The sequence below is a fragment of the Cervus canadensis genome, chromosome 14, assembly GCF_019320065.1.
Source record: "Cervus canadensis isolate Bull #8, Minnesota chromosome 14, ASM1932006v1, whole genome shotgun sequence".
NCBI lineage: Eukaryota > Metazoa > Chordata > Mammalia > Artiodactyla > Cervidae > Cervus > Cervus canadensis.
In genome coordinates this window covers 40,368,170-40,388,792 of record NC_057399.1, presented here as the reverse complement: position 1 = coordinate 40,388,792, position 20,623 = coordinate 40,368,170, and the positions used below count along the sequence as shown (strand labels likewise).

The 20,623-nt window shown below is 35.6% G+C and overlaps 1 protein-coding gene across 9 annotated transcripts in view; it reads left to right on the top strand.

The window, feature by feature from the left end:
• The window catches only part of MPDZ (multiple PDZ domain crumbs cell polarity complex component), a 159,808-nt gene that overhangs the window by 34,987 nt on the left and 104,198 nt on the right, over positions 1-20,623 (top strand). For all 9 annotated transcript variants that reach the window (XM_043486468.1, XM_043486475.1, XM_043486471.1 and 6 more), the window contains 4 exons: positions 16,449-16,658; positions 17,093-17,232; positions 18,116-18,329; positions 19,254-19,382. In XM_043486468.1, the coding sequence (XP_043342403.1) occupies positions 16,449-16,658; positions 17,093-17,232; positions 18,116-18,329; positions 19,254-19,382 (693 nt within the window). The remainder of the gene's footprint in view (positions 1-16,448; positions 16,659-17,092; positions 17,233-18,115; positions 18,330-19,253; positions 19,383-20,623) is intronic.

Below are 20,623 nucleotides of genomic sequence, written 5' to 3'. Positions count from 1 at the left end.
AGCACAGAAGTGTTGAGATTTAAATAAAGGAAAGACATTCTGTAAATACACATCAACACACATGCCTAGACTAGTGTTGTATATGCTGCGCGCCACTGCGCCATTTGTTCTTAACAAGCATGAAAAGGGGCTGTAGAATTCATTTGTTTGGAGGTTTGTTTGGAGTCCATTTCCCACTTTTGGAATAAAATCCATGACGCATTCATCTTTGAATACCTTGTCCCTAACATGACACTTAACTCAGACTCAGTAAACAATTTCTTAGTGAATGATTACATGAGTGTTCTTGAATATTCAGAACTGTTGTGCATTAATAATTTGTCTTTCCTTGTTAGAGAACTAGTTTTTAATATCAGTAAACTAGCCAAATAACTAAAGTTACTTTGAAGACCCCTCCTTTTTCTCTTGGGAACCATATTAAATAGATATATCACTCATCATTCATCATCATCATAATTAACTTGGAAGGAGCTCTTCCATGTTTCATCATTACGACAATACTGTAAAGCAGAGGATAATATTTTCCTCGTTTTGCACAGGGGTAATGGAAACACAGAGAGGTTAGGTGAGGGAGTTAGTATTTGCATGCAGGCAAGCTGACTCCAGAGCTCAGGTCTTAATCACAAAGCTCTGTTGCTTTTTGTTTCACTGTCCTTGTAAACAGTATAATGAACATAATTTAAGGAATTCCTGGTTATCTCGAGGCCTTCGTTTTGATTATCTGCTCTCAGATGCTGGCAGTGTTGTAGTGTTGTTCAGAGACAGACAGTGATCTTAAGCATGAGTTTATTTCTTAAAGTGAAAAAAATATACATTCATCTTGACTGAGCCCTTTTTTGGTCCTCCTCTAGTTGTAAAAATGGGAGCTAAATAGCATGGATGTAAAAAATGTAAGGCCTAAGCCCAGTGTTTACCAGGATCTCAGTAAATACCAGTTCTCTGCTTATTGTTTCCTCTTCATATGGAGATTTAATGTTCTAAGGCAGTGGCTCATGACCCCATTACATTCTTAAAAATTTCTAAGGACCTCAAAGAGCTTTTGTTTTTGTGGTTTTATCCATCAATATTTATATCAGGTTAGAAATTAAAATTGAGAACTGTTGTAAATATTTATTAAGTAGTACAGAAAAAATAACAGTAATAAGCCCATTACATTTAAAAATTGGTGAAAAGAGTGGCATTGTTTTACATTTTTGCATTTCTCTTTACCATGGCTCAGTAGAAGATATAAGATTCTCATATCTGCTTCTGGATTTGATCTGTTTGGATTTGTTGTTTTAGTTTATGAATATGAGGAAATCTGGCTTCACATGAATATGTAGACGGAAAAGGAGAGGGGTGTATATAGCCTCCAGATAGTTGTGGTTATCCTTATTTGATAGGGCACCAAAACTCTTGTTAGTTTCTTAGAGGCTAGTTGCAGTGTGGAATCTGAAACCAAAACAGGGAACACTTCCCTGTGCTTTGAATTTTTACTTTCATTACCCACACATGATTTTATATTACATTGGTCACTCGGAAAATTTGAAAAATAGAAAAATTGCGCTTCACCTTTCATTACATAGTATCAGAAAATTACACTTGCTGGTATTGCTTCTGATCTTATCAATAGAGTCTTTAAAGGATGGAAAAGTGTCAAGCCCAGGTTGGCAGATTCAAGTTTTTCAAAATTCTTAATTTTTGCTTGAAAGCTCAAATTTTACTACTGGCAACAATTACTGTCAGTTGTTTTCTTTGAAGTGTCAGGCATACTTTATTTTTGAGAAAGTGTCTGCCATATACCAAAGTCTGTATAATCAGTTTTTGGATTTAAGTCATTTTTTCAAGTAATACACAGTGCCCATGAAAATAATAGCCTAGTTTAGCTTGCAACTCAAACAATAGTGCTTTTCTTGTGACAATTGTATTTTTAATACATGAGAACTACTTCATATCTACTTACCACTTTGAAACACAGAATTTTAAAAGGCATGCTTTTAAGAGTCAATATTGAATAAAATTAATAGTTTTTACTAATTCAGTATTGAATAAAAGTAATAGTTTTTACTACTACTACTTTACTACTGATTTACTTTTGAATCACACACAAAAAAGGACTTTTGTATGTGATTCTGTGGAAGGGGAATAGACTTGTTCTTGGGAAAAGGAGCTGAGAATGATTTGTTGCCCTTTTGTCACAGCCTTCTACAGACACCTGTTTTATTACTGTCCCATCCCCTAGAGCCGAATGTCTTGAACATTTCAGGTGCTGAATAAGTATTCCAATGAAGGAAAGGAAGGTCTCATGGAAAATGTAAAATTATACAGTGTTTTGTCTGAAAGCCCCCCTCCCCCCACACCCCTTCCCTCCCTTAAAACTGGCTGTTCCATTTTGTAACTTGTTTAGTTCAGGAACTGTGAGCTACTTTATGTCCAAAATAGTCTCGTCACATTAAGCAAATCTGCTTTGAACATGCAATTCAATTTCTTTAATTAGCTTTAAAAATAAGGATCATTAAATCAGAGTGCCACCATCAATTACTGTGCTAGGGTTTGCCTGTTCAATAATGCATCAGAGTTGTGCTCTCCTCAGTATTTCTCTGAAAGATTTATGGAAAAGGAGACCTCCTCTCTCTTGGTTCCAAACTTGAAACAGAGCTTTATTATGTATAAAATTTTCTTTCCTATTATTGCTGCCATTATAGGTGCTGTATTTCATTGAATACTCTCAGGATTCTATCCCTCTTTGCATTTCATATTTGGGATCAGTTCCAGAGAGTGTTTTACAGCATTTTTGTAAATTCACAAGAAAATAAGCACTTTCCTTGCTCTGCATGAAGAAAAGACAAGGTGCGGAATAAAAAAAAAAAGTCCGCAGTTCTGTGAGGTGCACCTGTTATGGCAAAATCAGAGAATGCCTTGCTTCTTATTTTTCGCTATGTTGAGGAGTAACAAACAGAAAATTGGGAAATTGAACTAGCAATATATATTTATAAATTTGTTTAAAGTTTAACTAACACTGGGATTGTAAAAGCAGTGGTCATTTTTCTTGCTTAATTTAAATAATATATTTTAGCTTGTAAATGATAGAAATATAATATTCATCAAATGTATATAAGTGTTTGGGTGATTTTATTCTCATTGCTGTACTGTGAATTCAGATTAAGTCAAAATAACAGGACCACAAATTAGGTTTGGGTAATCTATATAGTAATGCTTTGGGAAATTCAGTTTGATCCTAAGCAATCATTTTCTTAGACAATTACACAAGTATTTCTGGAAAGATTGATGTTTGCCATTAAATAGAGCTAGTAATGTTAAGTTCTTTTCAGTTAACAGCCTAAAAGGGATAGATAAAATGTAAAAAGTCAGTATTTCAGCATTTTGAAGTTGTTTTAGTTAAATGAATCTATATATTTGAAAATTTTCTATTGATCGTTTTGACAAATTTTGGAATGATGTTTATTTTGAAGAATAGTATATTTATTATTATTGAAAATATAATAAAAAGAAGTTTATAATTTAAAAATCTTACAAGTATATCAGCCTTGTACCAGAGTGGGTCAAATACCTTAGTATAAAAGTATAAGATAGTGTAATGATTGTTTTTCTTCTAATTTGATGTACAATTAAATGATACGAGTTTTAAAAATTTATAATCTTTAAGTTACAAAAATTTAGATGTGCTTCAGTGGTTAAGATATGTTTGCTGAGGATTCATCTTGACTTGAGCACTTGTTAAAAATTTATTTTGGGAATGGGAATTAGCCTCTTGAATCTATATCAAACCTGTGGAAGGTAATCTATCACAGTAATAGAGTAAACTTCATCTTCAGATATCCATTTCTTCATCTTTCCTTTGTTTATGGTGAATGCTAGATAACTGAACTTTCAATTCAGTTTCTGTCAGAAAAGATTCAGCTGGATACACAGAGGCTATTCCTAACCCCCCCCCCCCCCCCATTTAGGAGAAGTGTCTGTCTGTATCATTCATTGGGGCACCCGAGGTTCTCTGCTCTGATTGTAACACTTACTTTGTAAACTTTAAAAAATATTAAGGAAGAACATATTCAGTACAATCAAAGGAAAATTACATAGCTCAAGGATTTTTCACAAATTGAATGTAGAAGTATAACCCTTTCCATAAATCACAGTGTAGAAAGTTACCAGCACTCTATAATACTCTCTGTTCCCGCAGTCAGTCCTAACAATCCCAAAGGAATCACTTATTTTTTCCAGGCTCTTTCAGTTATAGTTTGACATATATTGTTGTATAAATTTAAGATGTACAACATGATGTTTGAAATAGTTGATACATGTGTATATTGCAAAATGATTATCAATGGTAAAGCCAGTTAATACATCTTTCCCCTCACATAATTAACCATTTATATGTGTGTGTGGTGAAAACTTTAAAAATCTATTGTCCTAGAAGCTTTCAAGTATATAATACAGTATTGTTAACTGTAGTCATCATTGCTGTACATTAGATCCTGGAATTTATTCATCTCTTACCTGAAAGTTTGTACCCTTTGACTAACATTTCCCCATTTCCCATACCCTGCAGTCCCTAGCAACCACCAGTCTATTCTTTGTTTCTATGAGTTTGGCGTTTTTAGATTCCACATGTAAGTCAGATCATGCACTGTTTTGACTTCCATCCCATAGATAAGTATTTGAATTTTATATATTACAGTCTGAGTATATATACTTTTGTACATGGCTGCTTTGTCTTCGCTTAGTGTCTATGAGATTCATTTATTTGGTGTTTGTAGCTGTCTTTCATTTTTCATTGCATGAGTACACTAGAATATATTTTTCCTTTCTCCTGTTGACTGTGAAAGAAAGTGAAAGTGAAAGTTGCTCAGTTGTGTCTGACTCTTTGCGACCCTACGGACTGTAGGGTCCATGGATTTCTTCAGGCCAGAGTACTGGAGTGGGTAGCCTTTCCCTTCTCCAGGGGATCTTCCCAACCCAGGGATTGAACCCAGATCTCCCACAGTGTAGGCAGATTCTTTACCAGCTGAGCCACAAGGGAAGCCCAGGAACACTGGAGTGAGTAGCCTATCCCTTCTCCAGCGGATCTTTCCGACCCAGGAATCAAACTGGGATCTCCTGCATTGCAGGCGGATGCTTTTACCAGCTGAGCTGTCAGGGACTGTTGACTATAATTTTGCCTTCCCCCCCAGTTTTTGACTGTATTGTAAATAAAACTGCCACAAATGTTCTGATATGTATCTTTTGATGTTCACAAGTGTGCATTTCTCAAGAGTGAAATTTCTGGGTCTTAAGGTATATATTCAACATTTGTATATTCTGTCAGGCTGTTTCCCAAATCAGTTGTCGATCTCTCCTTATAATGTATGAAAATCCTCGTCCATATCATTGCCTTTACTTGCTACTGCCAGCTTTAGTCTTCTCCCCCCCGCCCCCCATTAACTACTCTAGGGTATTTGTAGAATCACATTATTGATTTAATTTGCAGTTCTCAATAATGTTGAATACCTTTTCGCATGTTTGTTGGTCATTTAGAAATCCTCTTTTGTGGAATTTCTATATAAGTCTTTTGCCAACTTTTCTGTTTTGTCAGTCCTTCTCTTATTGACTGACAAGGTTTTTGGTTTGGTTTTTTTTTTAAATATATTTTGAATACAACTTTTTTGTTGAACATGTGTATCACACCTGTCTTTTTCTGCTTTGTGTTTTGCCTTTTGACTCCCATAATTGTATCTTTTGATGACCAGGAATTTTAAAAATATATAATGTCCAACTCTAAAACTTTGCTGGAGGTTTATCTATTTTGTTAATCCATTTCTTCCAAAAGACCAACTTTTGGCTTTCTTGAATTTTCTTATTTGTAATTTTTAAAAATTTTCCTCAATTCTGGCCTAACCTATGTTATTTTCTTCCTTTTTCGGGTTTTGCATATGTTCTCTTTTAGCTTTGTTAGCAATATGCTTAGCTCATCATGTTTTACGCTTTCATTTTTCTAAATATATTCATTTAAGTCTGAATCTAAGCATTGCATTAGCACTCCCATAATTTTGAGTTGTTGTATCTTATCATTTGATTAAAATGTTTAATTTTTAATATAGTTTCTTTTACCCATGGTTTACTTAGAATGTATTGCTTAATTGACATGCCTTGGTTTTCATGTTACCTTTCTGTTATTGGTTTCTAGCTTACTTTACTGTATTCAGAGGTCTCTATTTGAGGTTTGTTGACACTTGCTTTGTGAACTGCCTATAGTCTATTTAGATAAACATTTCTTTTACATTTGGAAAGAATTTAACATTCAGCAATTGTTGAGTGTACTGTTCTATGTATGTTAATTAGGTCAACATTATTTAGAATGTTTCCTTATTGATTTTTTTTTCATTCTGTGAGACGTGTTATAAATTCTAATTATGATTGTGGATTTGTCTATTTCTCATTTGCCTTACCAGTTTTTTAAAATTTATTTTTTAATTGACGGATAATTGCTTTACAGAATTTTGTTTTCTGTCAAACCTCTCCATGACTCAGCCATAGGTGTACATATATCCCCTCCTTCTTGACCCACCATCCCATCTCCCTCCTCATCCCATCCCTCTAGGTTGATACAGAAACCCCTGTTTGAGTTCCCTGAGGCAGACAGACTGAAACCGCAATCACAGAAAACTAGCCAATCTGATCACATGGACCACAGCCTTGTCTAACTTAATGAAACAAAGTCATGCCATGTGGGGCCACCCAAGACAGACGGGTCATGGTGGAGAGGTCTGACAGAATGTGGTCCACTGGAGAATGGAATGGCAAACCACTTCAGTATTCTTGCCTTGAGAACTCCATGAACAGTGTGAAAAGGCAAAAAGATAGGACACTGAAAGATGAACTCCCCAGGTCGGTAGGTGCCCATATGCTACTGGAGATCAGTGGAGACATAACTCCAGAAAGAATGAAGGGATGGAGCCAAAGCAAAAACAATACCCAGTTGTCGATGTGACTGGTGATAGAAGCAAGGTCTGATGCTGTAAAGAGCAATATTGCATAAGAACCTGGAATGTTAGGTTCATGAATCAAGGCGAATTGGAAGTAGTCAAACAAGAGATGGCAAGAGTGAACATCGACATTCTAGGAATCAGCGAACTAAAATGGACTGGAATGGGTGAATTTAACTCAGATGACCATTATATCTATTACTGTGAGCAGGAATCCCTTAGAAGAAATGGAGTAGCCATCATAGTCAACAAAAGAGTCAGAAATGCACTACTTGGATGCAATATCAAAAACAACAGAGTGATCTCTGTTCGTTTCCAAGGCAAACCATTCAATATCACGGTAATCCAAGTCTATGCCCTGACCAGTAATGCTGAAGAAACTGAAGTTGAATGGTTGTATGAAGACCTACAAAACCTTTTAGAACTATCACCCAAAAAAGATGTCCTTTTCATTATAGGGGACTGGAATACAAAAATAGGAAGTCAAGAAACACCTGGCACATTTGCCCTTGGAGTGCAGAATGAAACAGAGAAAAGACTAATAGAGTTTTGCCAAGAGAATGCACTGGTCATAGCAAACACCCTCTTCCAACAACACAAGAGAAGACTCTACACATGGACATCACCAGATGGTCAACACCGAAATCAGATTGATTATATTCTTTGCAGCCAAAGATGGAGACGCTCTATACAGTCAGCAAAAACAAGACTGGGAGCTGACTGCGGCTCAGACCATGAACTCCTTATTGCCAAATTCAGACTTAAATTGAAGAAAGTGGAGAAAACCACTAGACCATTCAGGTATGACCTAAATCAAATCCCTTATGATTATACAGTGGAAGTGAGAAATAGATTTAAGGGACTAGATCTGATAGATAGAGTGCCTGATGAACTATGGATGGAGGTTCGTGACATTGTACAGGAGACATGGACCAAGACCATCCCCAAGAAAAAGAAATGCAAAACAGCAAAATGGCTGTCTGAGGAGGCCTTACAAATAGCTGTGAAAGGAAGAGAAGGCAAAAGCAAAGGAGAAAAGGAAAGATGTAAGCATCTGAATGAAGAGTTCCAAAGAATACAAGGAGAGATAAGAAAGCCTTCCTCAGTGATCAATGCAAAGTAATAGAGGAAAACAACAGAATGGGAAAGACTAGAGATCTCTTCAAGAAAATCAGAGATACCAAGGGAACATTTCATGCAAAGATGTGCTCAATAAAGGGCAGAAATGGTATGGACCTAACAGAAGCAGAAGATATTAAGAAAAGGTGGCAAGAATACACAGAAATATACAAAAAGATCTTCACAACCCAGATAATCACGATGGTGTGGTCACTCACCAAGAGCCAAACATCCTCAAATGTGAAGTCAAGTGAGCCTTAGGAAGCATCACTATGAACAAAGCTAGTAGAGGTGATGGAATTCCAGTTGAGCTATTTCAAATCCTAAAAGATGATGCTGTGAAAGTGCTGCACTCAATATGCTAGCAAATTAGGAAAACTAAGCAGTGACCACAGGACTGGAAAAGGTCAATTTTCATTCCAGTCCCTAAGGAAGGCAATGCCAAAGAATGCTCAAACTACCACACAATTGCACTCATCTCAGACACTATTACTAGTAATGCTCAAAATTCTCCAAGCCAGGCTTCATCAGTATGTGAACCATGAACTTCCAGATGTTCAAGCTGGTTTTAGAAAAGGCAGAGGAACCAGAGCTCAAATTGCCAACATCCGCTGAATCATCGAAAAAGAAGAGAGTTCCAGAAAAACATCTACTTTTCCTTTATTGACTATGCCAAAGCCTTTGACTGTGTGGATAACAATAAACTATAGAAACTTCTGAAATAGATGGGAATACCAGACCACCTGACCTGCCTCTTGAGAAACCTGTATGCAGGTCAGGAAGCAACAGTTAGAACTGGACATGAAACAACAGACTGGTTCCAAATCGGGAAAGGAGTACATCAAGCCTGAATATTGTCACCCTCCTTATTGAACTTATATGCAGATACATCATGAGAAACGCTGGGCTGGAAGAAGCACACTCTGGAATCAAGATTGTTGGGAGAAATTTCAATAACTTCAGATATGCAGATGACACCACCCTATGGCAGAAAGTGAAGAAAAACTAAAGAGCCTCTTGATGAAAGTGAAAGAGGAGAGTGAAGAAGTTGGCTTAAAGCTCAACATTCAGAAAACTAAGATCATGACAATCTGGTCCCATCACTTCATGGCAAATAGATGGGGAACAGTGGAAACAATGACAGAGTTTATTTTGGGGGGCTCCAAAATTACTGCAGATGGTGACTGCAGCCATGAAATTAAAAGATGCTTGCTCCTTGGAAGAAAAGTTATGACCATCCTAGGCAGCATATTAAAAAACAGAGATATTACTTTGCCAACAAAAATCTATCTAGTCAAAGCTATAGTTTTTCCAGTAGTCATGTATGGATTTGAGCTATAAAGAAAGCTGAGCACTGGAGAATTAATGCTTTGGTCTGTGGTGTTGGAGAAGACTTTTGAAAGTCCCTGGGACTGCAAGAAAATCCAGCCAGTCCATCCTAAAGGAAATCAGTCCTCAATGGTCATTGGAAGGACTGATGCTGAAGCTAAAACTCCAATACTTTCGCCATCTGATATGAAGAACTGACTCATTTGAAAAGACCCTTGTGCTGGGAAATAGTGAAGGCAGGAGAAGAGGATGACAGAGGATCAGATGGTTGGATGGCATCACTGACTCAATGGACATGAGTCTGAGTAAACTCCAGAAATTGGTGATGGACAGGGAGGCCTGATGTGCTGCAGTCCATGGTGTCGCAGAGTCAGACATGACTGAGCAGCTCAATTGAGCTGCACTTTTCTATATTCACTGGTTAGTTCTAGTAATTTTCTGATAATATCTTTAGGGTTCTCTTGGTATAGTATCATGTCATCTGCAAACAGTGAGAGCTTTACTTCGTCTTCTCTGATCTGGATTCCTTTTATTTCTTTTTCTTCACTTGATTGCTGTTGCTAGGACTTCCAAAACTGTGTTAAATAATAGTGGTGGGAATGGGGACACCCTTGTCTTGTTCCTGATCTTAGGGGGAATGCCCTGCTGTTTTGAGATTATCTTTTTAGATTGCTAAGATTGTTTTTTCTTGTCTGTTGAATTGACCCTTTGTCTCTGGGGATTGTCCATTTTTGTGTCCAGTAGTGTTTCTTGAAATCTACTTGTCTGATGCTAGTTTTGTTGTACTAGACTTCTGTTGGTTAATTGAAGTGTGGTGTATTTTTTTTTTCATTCTTCCTACTTCATCTTTACTGTATCTCTTTTTTTTATTAATTTATATCTTTGGTAGTCAGTATGCATTTGAATTTTACTGTGTTATCCAATCTGACAATTTTAGTCTTTTGGGTATTTAACTCCTTCATATTTAATTACTGATAAACCTGACATTTTTGTTTTCATATTCTTTTTTGCCTGTTTTGTATTAGTTAAGTTTTTAATATCATTTTCTTCCTAGATAGCATGTTATTTATACTTAATCTTATTATTCTTTTATTGGTTAGCTTAAAGATTATAGTCAGTATCCTTGACCTATTTGAGTTAACCCTAAAAAGTTATTTTGATTCTAATTACAGATTCACAGAAAATTTTCAGTATGGTGTGTGTGCGCCTCACCGTTTCTTCCAGTGGTTACATCTTAGTAAAGTATCATACCGCAAAACTGGTATTGATAAAATGTGTGTTAATTTTTAAAACTTCTGTTGTTTTCCCACTTGTATAGATTTGTGTAACTACCCACCATCTAAGTACTGATCTGTCTGGCACCACAAAGATCTCCCTTATGCTGCCTTTTATATCCAGCCGTATATTCCACACCATTCCTGACCCTGGAATGGAGTATATGTATATAGTGTATGTATATAGTTTATTTCTATGTATATAATCAACTCAAGAATATTAAAAATATGATCATAATGTATGTGACTGTTTGATATTGTCTTTTTTCGCTCAACATGATCCCTCCAAGTTATTGTGCATTTTAATATTTTGTTTCTTTTTGTTGCTGAGATTTATTCTGGCTATGAATGTACTTACTGGAGGATACTTTGTTTCCAATATTTTACTCTTATCAATGAAGGTACTGTGAGCAATTTTGTACATGTTTTTTGTGGACCTAGATTTTCATTTTTTTCATTTCTCTATAGCACGTGTCCAGGAGTGCCATTACTGGATCATATGGTAAATATACAGTTTGTTTCGGAAACAGCCAGACTGTTCCCCAAAGGGACTCTACTGTTTTACGTTCTTTACATCTCTCCACATCCTGATCACTGTGTGCTGTTGTCATTATTTGTTTTTTATTTGGTTATTCTTTCAGGTATAGAGTGATACCTCATTGTGCTTTTAATCTGCATTTCTTTAATGGATAAGATGCTGAACACCTTTATGTTCTTACCTGTCATCTCTCTGTCCTCTTTGGTGCATTGTCTGTGTCTTTTGTTCGTTTTTAATTGAATTTCTTAAAATGTTTGAGTTTTGGATTTTCTTTATGTATTTTAGTTCTTACTTCTTTGTCAGATATACATATCCTTAACTTACTTGACTTTAGTACTTTCACTACTTCCTGGAAAATGAAAGGAATTTAATATATTTCCACCCCATTTATCCTACTCCTGTCTTTTGTGTAATTGTTCATGTAGTTTAATCCTACATGAATTTAAAACTCCACAAGTTTTAGATTATGTGTCATAACCAATTTCTGTTGTTTTACTCACATTTTAAACCCTTTCCTATGCTTTTCAGTGTTTTCTGCATTCGGGAAATTCCATCAGAGGTCATTTTCTTTCTGCCAGAGAATTTATTTTGGTATTTATTTTGTCCCAAACTGAGACAATGCTTTGTGTGTGAGTATGTGTGTGGGGGAGTTGTTCTGAAAATGTTGAGTTGTCAGTTCTTTAAAATTTTTCATTTCTCTTCTGTCTTCCGTTCATTTGAGAAGTCAGATGTCAGCTTTATTCTTCTTTGAAGATAAGGTCCCTTTTTGCTCCAGTAGCTTTTAAGGTCTTCCCTCTGTCTTGGCTGTCAGCTGCTTTCCTCTGATGTACTGTGTAGACAGCCTGCAAGATGGACACCAGATAATCTGTACTTTCTGGTAACTGTGCTCTTGTGTGATAACCTTCTTGAGTGTGGGCTGGGCTTACTGATTTACTTCCAATGAATAGACTAGAGCAGAATCTGGCACTTTCTTTTTGATCTTTTAAAGTTTTTTTTTTTTTTTTGTAACAGCTTTTATGCACATATTCTGATTGATCTCAGAGGAAGGGTTATTCTGATATAGTTATTTCCATAGGGTGAGCTTAATTGTTTTTAGAACTAAAGAGAATTCTTGTTTTCTTGGAATGCTGTTACAGAAGATGAAGCTCTCTTACTACACCTACAAATAAGTTGTTTGTTGGGTGGAAAAGATGCTGTCTTTTTCTCCTGTAACATATATTGACTGATGCTCAGAGGACTAAACAGTTGTTTACTCAGATATTTTCTTGTCTGTTTGGTTCCATAAATAGAGATTTATTAAAAAAGTCATTTTAGAGTTGCTTGTGCGAGTCATAATTACTTTTATATTTGTAGGGTTATATCATGTATAAAACATATGATGAGATATTTTTCTATAAAAACTTATTTAAATTCTTTTGAGAGACTACACAGATGACTTGATAAAACAATTGTTGGTGATTTTGTTGTGTTAGATAAAACTGTGAAGAAGAAAGATCTCATAAAAGGTTCTTTATTAAAGTTATTTCTCAAGTGTCCATGTCCTTGCTTCACCTTTTAAAGAAAGAGTGACTAAATTTGAAAAAAAAATCATATTGTATGAGTGTGATTTATACAAGAAAGAAGATGGGGACCTCCCATACATCAAGGTATTTGTAAGTGGCTGTGCATGTGTTTTGCATTAAAACAGTGTGCCTGGGTTGTATAATTGTCCTTTGTTATGATTTTTGCCTTATCTGACATTTTAAAGTAAGTGAACCTGTTGCTGGTTCTGACTGCACGTCTTCCTGTCCTAAATACTGAGAGGGTATTTCGTATTACCGTTCACAAATAATTTGACAACTTTTTAACTGAATACCTTATGTAATTTTCATGTAACTTACCTTAGGTGTTGGCACTAATGAAACATCCCTTAGTTAAATTAATACATGTTTATTTAGTAAGAACATGAAAGACCTTTTTAGACTGAAATAGCCAGAAGCTAAACTGAAAACATAATTATTTGATGACTCTTGTTCATCTACTAATAACTTCCCCAAATAATACAGATTGTATATCTGTATATCAAATCACCAGATAGATGTGTTTTCTTCTGCTTATTTTATATTGTATAAACCAAGATGGGAGTCAAGGCCTTTTTATTAACCATCTGTACTGTGTCTGCTGTGAACTGACTAGTCATGTCAAAGAAGATTCGTTCCTATCCTTCCAGGAGATTTTATTTCAGAAAACCATTTTAATAAAGCCGTAGCAGAGTCATAGCTGTGCCTTGGTGTTTTTCCCTCTGGGAATAAATTTTCAAATTTAAAAAGATGTCTTTTGTATGATGGTATAATTAAATTATAGTTTTTACATGTGTGATCTCTTTGCTTTTACATTTATATAGACCTCAGTGGCTGGATGGGGATAGGAGGAGTCATTGTCATTGGTTAAGCCTTTAACAAATTTGGAGAAGACAATGTCCAGTGTCATATAGCTTTATATGTATATATAACTTCACTCTTAGAATGCCTTCACACCTTGTCTAACATAGTTTTCAGAGCTTCTTCACCAGTTAACTTCACATAGACTGTTTGTTCTTATAACATGACTTGTTCATTCTAGCTCACTGTAGCAAAGCTCCAATTATTTATTCCCTATGCAAACATCCCATAGGTATTAGGTCTTGTGTGCGAGATCCTCAGCCTGTCACAGATTTCATGATCCTGTCTGCTTCAACCTGTACGGTGTATCTTCACCTGGCAGACTTTATTGAAGTTGCTATGCTCAGGTTTAAAAAAAAAAACAGGTTTGGTGTAAGAAGCTTGCTTTCAAAAAAATAATAATTGATCATGTCTGCTGTAGATTTTAAAAGAAGCATTTGAAAGATTTCCCTGAAGCTTCTTCCTCAGACACATTGATCTCTTTTTCATTTGTCTTTATAGATAGCCAACCAAATAATTGTGATTGTTGGTAACTATGGTGATTTACTGAGTCTCCTGTTTTATTTTTCAGGATAGGTAACAAACTCTTAGGCATCAATTGGTGACATATTGTGAAATATTTTGATTGCTTCTGTCAGTAGAAGCCATTTACTAGTGTCTCCTTTCTATAAATTAATATCTAAATGATTGTTTGCTCTGTGTATAATACAAAGATGACAGGAAAAGACATAGGTCATAATCTACTTACTAAGTGTGTGACTTTGTGTAATCATCTCATGTGTAAAATGGAAATAGTGATTCTTGGAAGTTTGTTGGGCAGATTAAATCAGAGTAGATCCTTAAAAATTGGATAAACATTTATTCTGCAAGTGGATATTGAAGGCCAGCTCCGTGCAAGACACTAACATAGAGAATGAGGATACAGTAGAGAATAAAATAGTCAGATTTTATTGATCCACTGGAGTATTCTGTGTTCTAGTCTGTCTCTACAGATTGGGATGGAAGCTACTTAACAACAGAGAACATGTAGGTGATAATAAGCATCATGAGGAAAAACAGGGCAGAGTCAGCTCATGGAGCATAATTCTGGGATGCACTGTCAGGGAGCCTTCTCTGAGGTGATGATGTTGAGTGCACTTGGATGAAGTAAAGATGTAAGCATGTAGATACTTGGGGGAAGGATGTCTAGCCTTGATGGCTAGAGAGAGAAGCTTGGTGGTTTGAGGAACAGTGATCAGTTATAGCTGAAGCTATGTGTGTGAAGGACAGAGTGCTGATGAGTTCAGAAGAGTGCTCCAAAAATGTCATTGATATAGTCTTTCTTCTATTAATTATAAATAAAAAGTTATATTCCATATACTTTATATAAAATTAGGTCTGGTTGTTTGCACTAGTTGAATGATTATTTACCTTAATGAAATATTATTATTGTTTATATTCATTATTATTTAGCATTAATATGTTAATATCATTATCATTTAATTGGATAGATAATATTTAGCATAATATTATTTGATAATATATTAGTTATATTATTATTATTAATTATTTAGCTCTGTATAACAGGCACATGCAAGTAACTAGCATTTTTTCCCAAAATGGAATGGTCTTTTTTGTTGTTGTTTACTAATGTTACTGTACCTGGCGCTAGCCATACTGTGAAGTTTAAGGGCGCTGTCCAGCCTGGCAGCTCTGCCCAAACTTGTGATATAAGCAGCAACGAGTTAAGCTCCAAACACGGAGTTGGTAGGACGAGTCCACACAGGACCACTCTCACTTCTGATACCAACCATGTATGTTGAGGAGGTTCCCCAAACCACCCTCAGGTTCACTAATTCATTAGAAGGACCTATTGAACTTACTAAAAGCTGTTAGACTCATGATTGTGGTCTGTTATAGGGAAAGGATACAGGTAAATAATTAGCATAAGAACGAGATGCATACCGCCGAGTCTGGGAGCATTCCTGATGTGAAGCTTCTGTTCTCCTCAGGAAGTATTCTCTTCCCAGATTGGTGTGTGGCAGCTCACACGGAGTGTTGCCAACCCAGGAAGCTCACGTGAGCTTGGTGTGTACATATTGGGGCGTCATTTCATAGGTGTGATTGATTGCCCGTGTGAGATGACTTAGTTTCAGAATTTGAGTGGATATCATGTGGCCTTGGGTCCCACCGTGAAGAACAGAGACACTTCCGTCATCTGGAAACATTCCAAGGATTTAGAAATTATTTCTGTGAACTGGAGACAAAGGCCAGGCCTCCCTTTGGGAAAGACCAAATTCTTTACTGCATAAGTTGTTATGAAAATTCGAGTAATATAGTAAGTAAATGTCTCCCTAGATTCCCATATCTTGGGAGCAACTGTGTCTCCCTGGATTCCCATATCTTGGAGACAACTATTGCTGTATTGGTTATTTAGTATATATTGTTCTAGGTGTTTAATAATATTTTGAGTGTACATTGAATTATACTTTGCTTATTGTTCATTAACTAGGCTTTTTCACTTAAGAATGTAGAGATATATGTGTTTTTGTGTGTGTTTGAACAAGTATCTTGAAATTGAATGCTAATTTTTTTCACATAATTAGTGTTTAAAACTTTTTCCGCTGAAAAACAGTGCTTCATTGAACTTCCTTGCATGTATATCTTTGTGTGTTTTTCTGATTTTTCTTCTTGAAATAGAGTTGCTGGATAAAACAGTATGGACATTTTGAAATTTCATATGTACTTCATTATTACCCCTCTTGGGATGACTTCTATGAGGTAGCTTATGGGATATCAGAATTGTTAATAATCTCCATATTACTCTTAGGTAAACATTGCAACTTCAACAATTTCAAATGTCGAGTATGGTCACATTCCACATCTCAGCCCAGGTGTAATTCCTACTCTACAAAATGAATCATTTTTATCATCCCCAAATAATGGAAATCTGGAAGGTCTTACAGGATTGGGTACTGCACATGTCAATGGGAAACCTGCTTGTGATGAATTTGATCAACTGATCAAAAATATGGCCCAGGTAAGAGCGTTTGTTCCTGTTAGTTATGATAGAATGTGTCCTGGATAATTTGAAGAATTCTTGCATATTTATATTACATATGTTAAATATATACTTTAAACATATTATTATTATAGAAATTATAGCAACAATGTATTTTGTTTTCTATCTTTTATAAATTTTATTACATTTTACTGAGCAACAATATAAAGTATATCTTAAATATATATTATACTATGATATATATTCTTATTTATGAAGACATTTTTAACATTGAAAAAATTAGAATGAAAAAGATGTAGATTTCATGTAAGTTTAAGTGCTTCAGGGGTTTTTCTAAATGAAGGTTATCTTAGAAAAAATTAAAAAAATTTTTAAACAGATTAATGCCACTAATAAGACTATGACTGCTGTGGCTGCCATGTAATTATATTCCTTGCTTCTTTTTTGGACAGGGTCGCCAGATAGAAGTTTTTGAGCTCCTCAAGCCTCCATGTGGAGGCCTTGGGTTCAGTGTGGTGGGACTGAGGAGTGAAAACCGGGGCGAGCTGGGTATATTTGTGCAGGAGATCCAGGAGGGCAGTGTGGCCCACAGGTGGGACTGTCACTGTGACATCTCTGATGTTGATATCACATTCACAAGGTGCTGCTCACCCTAGGAGAATTTCAAGAAACAAAAATGCCTAAAAGCAAAAACAGTATAAAATGTTATTAACCAGTTTTTAGAAATCATTAACATTGCTACAATAACAAGAAAGTCCTTTGAAAGCAGAGTAACTTTTAAATATAGTTTTAAAAAAACTTTAAAAAAAATTTAAAAAGTGACTTAATCACTTTCTAGTAAGGAAATAAAAATTTGAGTAGGACATTACTCCCATTGTTTTTAAACAGGCTCTTTTTGATTAGATTTAAAAATTATAGAAAAGCATTCAAGTGGTCTATGATAATATGAGCTGTATTTTATTAATATGCTCAAAACAACAAGTAGGAGCTGTATTTTATTATGCTCAAAGCAAGAAGTAAATATATACTTCTTTGCATTCATTTGTAGACAATTATAGCAGTACTAAAATAAAACATATAGGTTGAATGAGTAGCTAAAAAGAAGGTGGCTGTTGACCGGGAGTGGTTGACTAGGGTTAGGTCAGCTGGTGCCAAAGCATATATATTTTTCCCTTCCTTTTTTATTGAGATATAATTGACATATAGCACTGTGTAAGTTTAAGGTGTATAGCATCATGATTGGACTTACATACATCATGGAGTGATTATCATGTTAGGTTTTGTGAACAGCATCTCACATAGAACAAAATTAAAGAAATAGAGAAAAAATATTTTAGGAGTACAATTGCAAGAAAAAACTTGCATAGTGTGGACATTAGAAAATAGAATTAAAAATGACCTGAAAATGCATGCCAAAGAAGCAGTCATTTTCTTGAGCTCTATCAGTTATCTCTTATCCCCCTTTTCATTGTTAGAGATGGAAGATTGAAGGAGACTGACCAGATCCTTGCTATTAATGGACAGGCACTTGATCAGACAATTACCCATCAGCAGGCCATCAGCATCCTGCAGAAAGCCAAGGATACCGTCCAGCTGGTTATTGCCAGAGGCTCATTGCCTCAGCTCATCAGCCCCATAGTTTCCCGTTCCCCATCTGCGGCGAGCACACTGTCAGCTCATTCTAATCCAGTGAGTACATAAGATTTTCAAGGGGAACAGGACATATTTTTCTAATTCTTTAAGTTTTTGCACAGGTTTGCAATTCCTTTAGGTTCTTTGTATTTCTTGCGTTTTTGCCTTTTTGTTCAACTTCTTTCCCTTCTGAGCATAGAATATATTTTATGCAAGTATGATTAAGTTTCTGGCTTCCAAAAAACTTTTATTTATGTAGCTTTTTAACTTGAATTCATTCCTAAAAAAAAGAAAAAAAAAAGTCCCTTAAAAAATTGACTTATCTGTAAACAAATAAAATCTTGATTTTACTTTTTAAGTTGTTAGAGTTAGCTACCAGTGACTTTAAGAGGTCATTTAATTTGGGGGCTTCCCAGGTGGCTCAGACAGTAAAGAATCCCCCTGCAGTGCAGGAGACCAAGGTTCAATCCCTGGGTCGGGAAGATATACTAGAGAAGGGAATGGCTACTCACTCCAGTGTTTCTGGAAAATTCCACGGAAAATTCCATGGACAGAGGAGCCTGGCGGGCTACAATCCATAGGGTTGCAAAGAGTTGGACACGACTGAATGATTAACACTTTCTCACTTAACTTGAAATCTCATGCAACAAGATTTATGTAGAAGAAATTTTTAACAGCTGACATTTTTTTTCTCTTTTTCTTTGATCATCTTTTTTTAAACTCTTCAAAGGATCTTGCCAGTCTGTATCTTTACCTGGTTAAATAGAGCCACTATAATGATGTATTGATAATTTCAAGAAATAGTTATATCAACAGTAGTAACAACCTGTTGAAAGAGAAGTGTACTAAATAAAAGGAACCCTGTTAAAACTCATTATATGTCTGCACTTACTTAATACTAATCACAAAATAATATTCACAGAAATCTCAACTACAATAAAAATTTTAGTTTTCAAATTCACAGGAGGGCTTTGTTTTCAGGCTCACTGGCAGCATGTGGAAACTATTGAGTTGGTCAATGATGGTTCTGGTCTGGGGTTTGGCATCGTAGGAGGAAAAGCAACTGGTGTGATTGTGAAGACCATTCTGCCTGGAGGTGTAGCTGATCAGGTAAGTTATTCCAGCAGGTATTTTATGTTTTATCCAATAGTACAGCTTCATCTTGTATATTTCTGTCAGAAAGAAGAAACTTTGGCTTCAAATAAGGTCAAATTCTTTTGTTTTACTGGACTTGTTTGTAAAATGATTTTCTTTGACTTGGGGTGAAATGCATTTCAGAAGAAACCTTGATTTTCATTTACAGTTACAGACAGTGGTCATAAGACTTTCAAATCAGAGGGTAAAGCCCAAGTTGTGATTTTGATCATTTTAGAGGTAGATATTCTTTATTTATTATTGTAAGTCATTTTTACAAGCCTATTTATCTATTTGATAGCCACAAGGTATTGTGGAAAAAAGAATATTTCATTACTGAGAGGGAAAAACAAAGAGTATGGCCTATTTTTTATTTCTTAGAGTAGTTCATTAAGCCATTGCCATTTATGCTATATAAAGTTGTTGGAATATATGTGAGAAAATTATAAAGTTACTAATTGTGATTTATATTTTAATTTGACAGGTTCTGGTGTCTTCTTTGCCTTGATAATAATGTTTTGTGTATGAAGCTATTTGCAGTCAGGGTCATCAAATATTGTTCATATTGGTAAATGAAATGCAAATTTATGGGCAACCTTAAATCAGTAGAGATATTGAGAGTAACTCAATAGCATGTGTGTTTTCTCACTTTTAAATATTAGCCAGTATCAAGCAGTATCCAGTGAAATCTCTCTAATTGACAGACTTGTGATGAATAAGCTTTCCCTTCTGTATAGAGTTGCACTAATACTGTAGGGACTTGCCACATACCACTTTTAAATTCAAATTTGAATTTATTACAATTAAGTAATATTACCACCTCAGCTCTTCCATAAGATGAGCTATATTTCAAGTGATCTAGAACAACAGGCCCCAACCTTTTTGACCCCAGGGACCATTTCGTGGAGGACAGTTTTTCCACAGACTGGGGTGATGGGGATGGTTTCAGGATGATGCAAGTGCATTACATTTACTGCGCACTTTATTTCTAATCTAATGCTGCTGCTGATATGATAGGAGGTACTGGAGGTTGGGGATCCCTACTCTAGAGCACTGTGTTGCTTGTAGCTGCCATGTTGGACATTGCAGAACATTTTAATCACTGCAGAATGTTCTTGTGGACAGTGCTTGTATGGGGGCTTACCAGATCGCTGTTCGCTTCCCTGGTCTGTCTGAATTTACATCTTGCAAAGATTTAATCTGCAAGCGAGTCCTTT